The sequence below is a fragment of the Pterocles gutturalis genome, unplaced genomic scaffold (assembly GCF_000699245.1).
Source record: "Pterocles gutturalis isolate BGI_N339 unplaced genomic scaffold, ASM69924v1 scaffold48016, whole genome shotgun sequence".
Taxonomy (NCBI): Eukaryota; Metazoa; Chordata; class Aves; order Pterocliformes; family Pteroclidae; genus Pterocles; species Pterocles gutturalis.
In genome coordinates this window covers 24,446-27,885 of record NW_010107323.1, presented here as the reverse complement: position 1 = coordinate 27,885, position 3,440 = coordinate 24,446, and the positions used below count along the sequence as shown (strand labels likewise).

General features: G+C 39.1%; 1 protein-coding gene across 1 annotated transcript in view; it reads left to right on the top strand.

Moving 5' to 3' along the window:
- Nucleotides 1-241: 241 nt before the first annotated feature.
- The window catches only part of LOC104472391 (angiopoietin-2-like), a gene marked incomplete at its 3' end in the record, with an annotated part of 25,814 nt that continues 22,615 nt past the window's right edge, over nt 242-3,440 (top strand). Inside the window, exon 1 of the mRNA XM_010088055.1 lies at nt 242-526. Coding sequence (XP_010086357.1) covers nt 242-526 — 285 coding nt within the window. The remainder of the gene's footprint in view (nt 527-3,440) is intronic.

The following is a 3,440-nucleotide window of genomic DNA, read 5'->3' as shown; positions in this document are numbered from 1 at the left end:
GAGCCGGACCCCGCAGCTGCAAGGGGACTGCTTTTGCTTTCCGCGTCTGACAGCTCAGGGCACGGCGGCTGGGGAGAGGACGGCACGTTTCCAGTGTGCAACTGGGAGAGTGCAGCCGCCCAGCCCGGTTGGGGCGGCCCATGGCAGCGGGGCGCTCCGGCTGAGCGCAGGTTAGCTAGGTCCGGGCTCTGCCTGCGCCCTCACGCACCCCGAGGTTTGCTGGGTTACCGCAGGAATTAAAATGCAGCTGACTGCTTACTTATTTTGGGGCTGCAGTGTTTTCTTAGCTTCAGGATACAACTCCTTTAGCAAGAGCATGGAGACGATAGGCAAGAAGCAGTACCAGGTTCAGCACGGGTCGTGCAGCTACACCTTCCTCCTGCCCGAGGCGGACAACTGCCGATCCTCTGCCTCCTACGTGTCCAACGCGGTGCAAAGGGATGCGCCTTTGGACTATGATGATTCAGTTCAAAGACTGCAACTACTTGAAAACATCATGGAAAACAACACTCAGTGGCTTATGAAGGTAGGATAATATAATTTCTGTTCTAAAAAATCTTGTTGACGGTATCTTCTTATCTATTTCATTGTGTCATCTTTGAAGTTTCTAAATTCACGAAATGCATTATCCAAACTAAATTTTGGAATTACCTTTCAATCAAAGAGTTGTTCTGAAGTCTGAGAACATAATTTTACTGACTAGAAAGAATGGAGAACTACACTGTTGTGCAGACCTCAGGCTTTAAAGTTTGTCATTACATTTCAGTTGCTTGGACAAATAATAGTAATTAGATACGCAGGCAGACTGGGAGCATGTCTGAATTTTCTGACATGAAAGAACCAGCTACTAACTTATAATTCACCGACAAGGGCTATTGTATCTCCCTTTAAAGAATACAGAATGTGCCTTTATCTGAGGTGTGTTTCAAAAATGTTATTTGAAACATGACTGCAAAACTTGCGTGCAAAGATTAACATATTAAGACCCATTGATAAAGACTTCTCATTCTAAGCAAAGACTCTGGGTCTGACTTGCAGTGACATTAGCCTAGTGAAGTGATAGAATTTCAAGAAAGTTCACTAGTGGATATCCTTCGCATCCTGTAACATTTCCACGCAAATATACAATATTCACAGGGAAAATATTCTGGAAAAGTTGTTGCAGATTCCACATAGCTTCCTTCAATGCAGCTCCATTGTAACTAAGGAAAAATTACACACTTACTGCCAAAGTGGCAACATCTGTAAAATTATACCCGAAACAACAGAAACAAATTTATACTACATAGGTTTTTATATTACTGCAGAATAAACGTCATCGCTGTTCTGCATTTTTATAGAAACTCATTTGATTCTACATGCTATTCAGTTCAACAGATTTTGGTTTAATAAACTTTTACTTCACTGGTACCTGAAAAAGTGTGACAGTATAGTTTAATTGCATAGTAAGTTTATGAGTCTTTATGTCTCATGCCAAGATGCCCATCTTCTGACAAATAAATATTTCAATGACTTAACTGAGCAGTTGACATAATTATCTCCAAATAGGTGTACAAGTGACGTCATAAGAAAGAAATATTTGTTGTGAACGAAGAGAATTCACAATTCTCCACAATGAGTAGCCACTTCTTACATGACTATAACATAATTTTTCATTCTCTCATCAGTTACAAAGTTACAAAGTTACAGAACTAGCAGAGATAATCCAAGTTACCTGCTGTTCAATTTGTGTGTGAGAAACAGAAGTCACACTTCAAAGCAGAAAGCAGTGTTTTCATCTACCTGAAAATGAACCTTGAAGCTTAAATCCAAAATGCATACACTTGAGGGCTGCAGTGTGGGCTCTAAATCTGTCTTTATGGGTTTAGGATGCTTAAGTTAGACACCCAAGTAATGTCAGTTCAGTAGCTTTTGGTTTTTTAATCTCACAGGCAAACATACTTCCCTCCAAATACTTACTTACCTTTCTACTTATTAATTTACAATGCTCACCATTGTAATGTTAAGATCAACATTAACAGATGTGCAATGCAGGATGAAAAACACACAAAGTAAAAGAGTCTAATCTACCCAGCTGCTAAGCAATTTCCTAACATAAATAGCAAAATCACACACAAGACTCCGGTGCTAAATGCCACTTAAGTAGGCAAACACAGTATTGTAAGTGGCATCAGGTAAACAGAAACCAGTAAGCAAATTCCAGCATCCTTATTTAGTAAAAACTGTGCTTTTTCCTGTGTGTCCCTGGGAAATCAGTTACAAGAGGACTAGGATAAGTATATCTAACCCATTCTTTGGGGGATCAAAAGGCAGATTCTGTTTTACAAGACAGAGAAATATTTATTTGAGCAAAGATTTCCATATAAAATGTTTTAGATTAGCCTGGTTTTTTTTTTCCCTAGCTGTTCCAGAGCTAAACATCCTGTAGAATAACTCCTGTTTGCTTTTTTCACTATTTTAACACCTGCTCTTTATGTCATCTGTTTTGTTCACAAAGCGATTCCAACAAAAGTAGCTTTTCCTCAGATTTGCTTTGTTAGAGACACCTGGTCTGCAAGTGAAGATGAAAAGCAAACAATAACCTTTGAAGTTGCTTACAGAGTTTACTTGCTGGTTTTCTGAGGTCGCTAATACACATTCCTAGGTTCTTATTTTAACTTAGCAAAATATAAGGCTAGATTAGTCAAGACATGGCAAAAAAAAAAAATACTGTTCACTTAGTTTTTATACTGTATTGAAAGTCTAATACAAGATTGATTTTAAGAATAACCTGACATTAACTTCTCAGCAATCGCACAAAAAACTGCTTTAGGTCTTGCTTTTTTGAAAAGTCATCTATGCTCATTTAAGAGGCAGCACCTGTTTTGTTTTGAAGTTGTTTAAAAAAAATACATTACGGACTTTTAGTGTGAATTACCCTTTAAACGTTGTTCCTGAAATACTGCGCATCCCAAAACATTTTTCCACTCCTCTCCGCCTCCTGCCTTTAATCCATCAACTAAAGGAAACATTCTGTTTCTGAATGAACGCGAAGCTGTATGAATGGAACAGCATGGGAAGTGTGTGCTTCATCTGGTTAATGGGCAAACGCAATGGGAAGCAAATGAGTTACGTAGGACCAGGTTCTTCTCTGATCCGCTCCTGCACAGAGAGCAGAAGAGTTTGTTCTACAATTGCTACAAATTGCTGCTTCATGAAAACACATTTTGTTTGGTCTGGACTGTATTAATGCCTTATGCCACTATTGTTAAGTACCCCACATAAAACAGGAGAATGTATTTTCAAAAGCAGATTATGTTTTAAGTGTTCAGATGACACACTAGAACAAACCACAATTCCACCTAATCCAGTGTTTAGCAGTAAGCTATGCTGTTGTAGAGCAAAGGCCAAAACCCTAGATCAACCCTGCAGCAATATTCCTGAAATGAACTTTCTCCTTT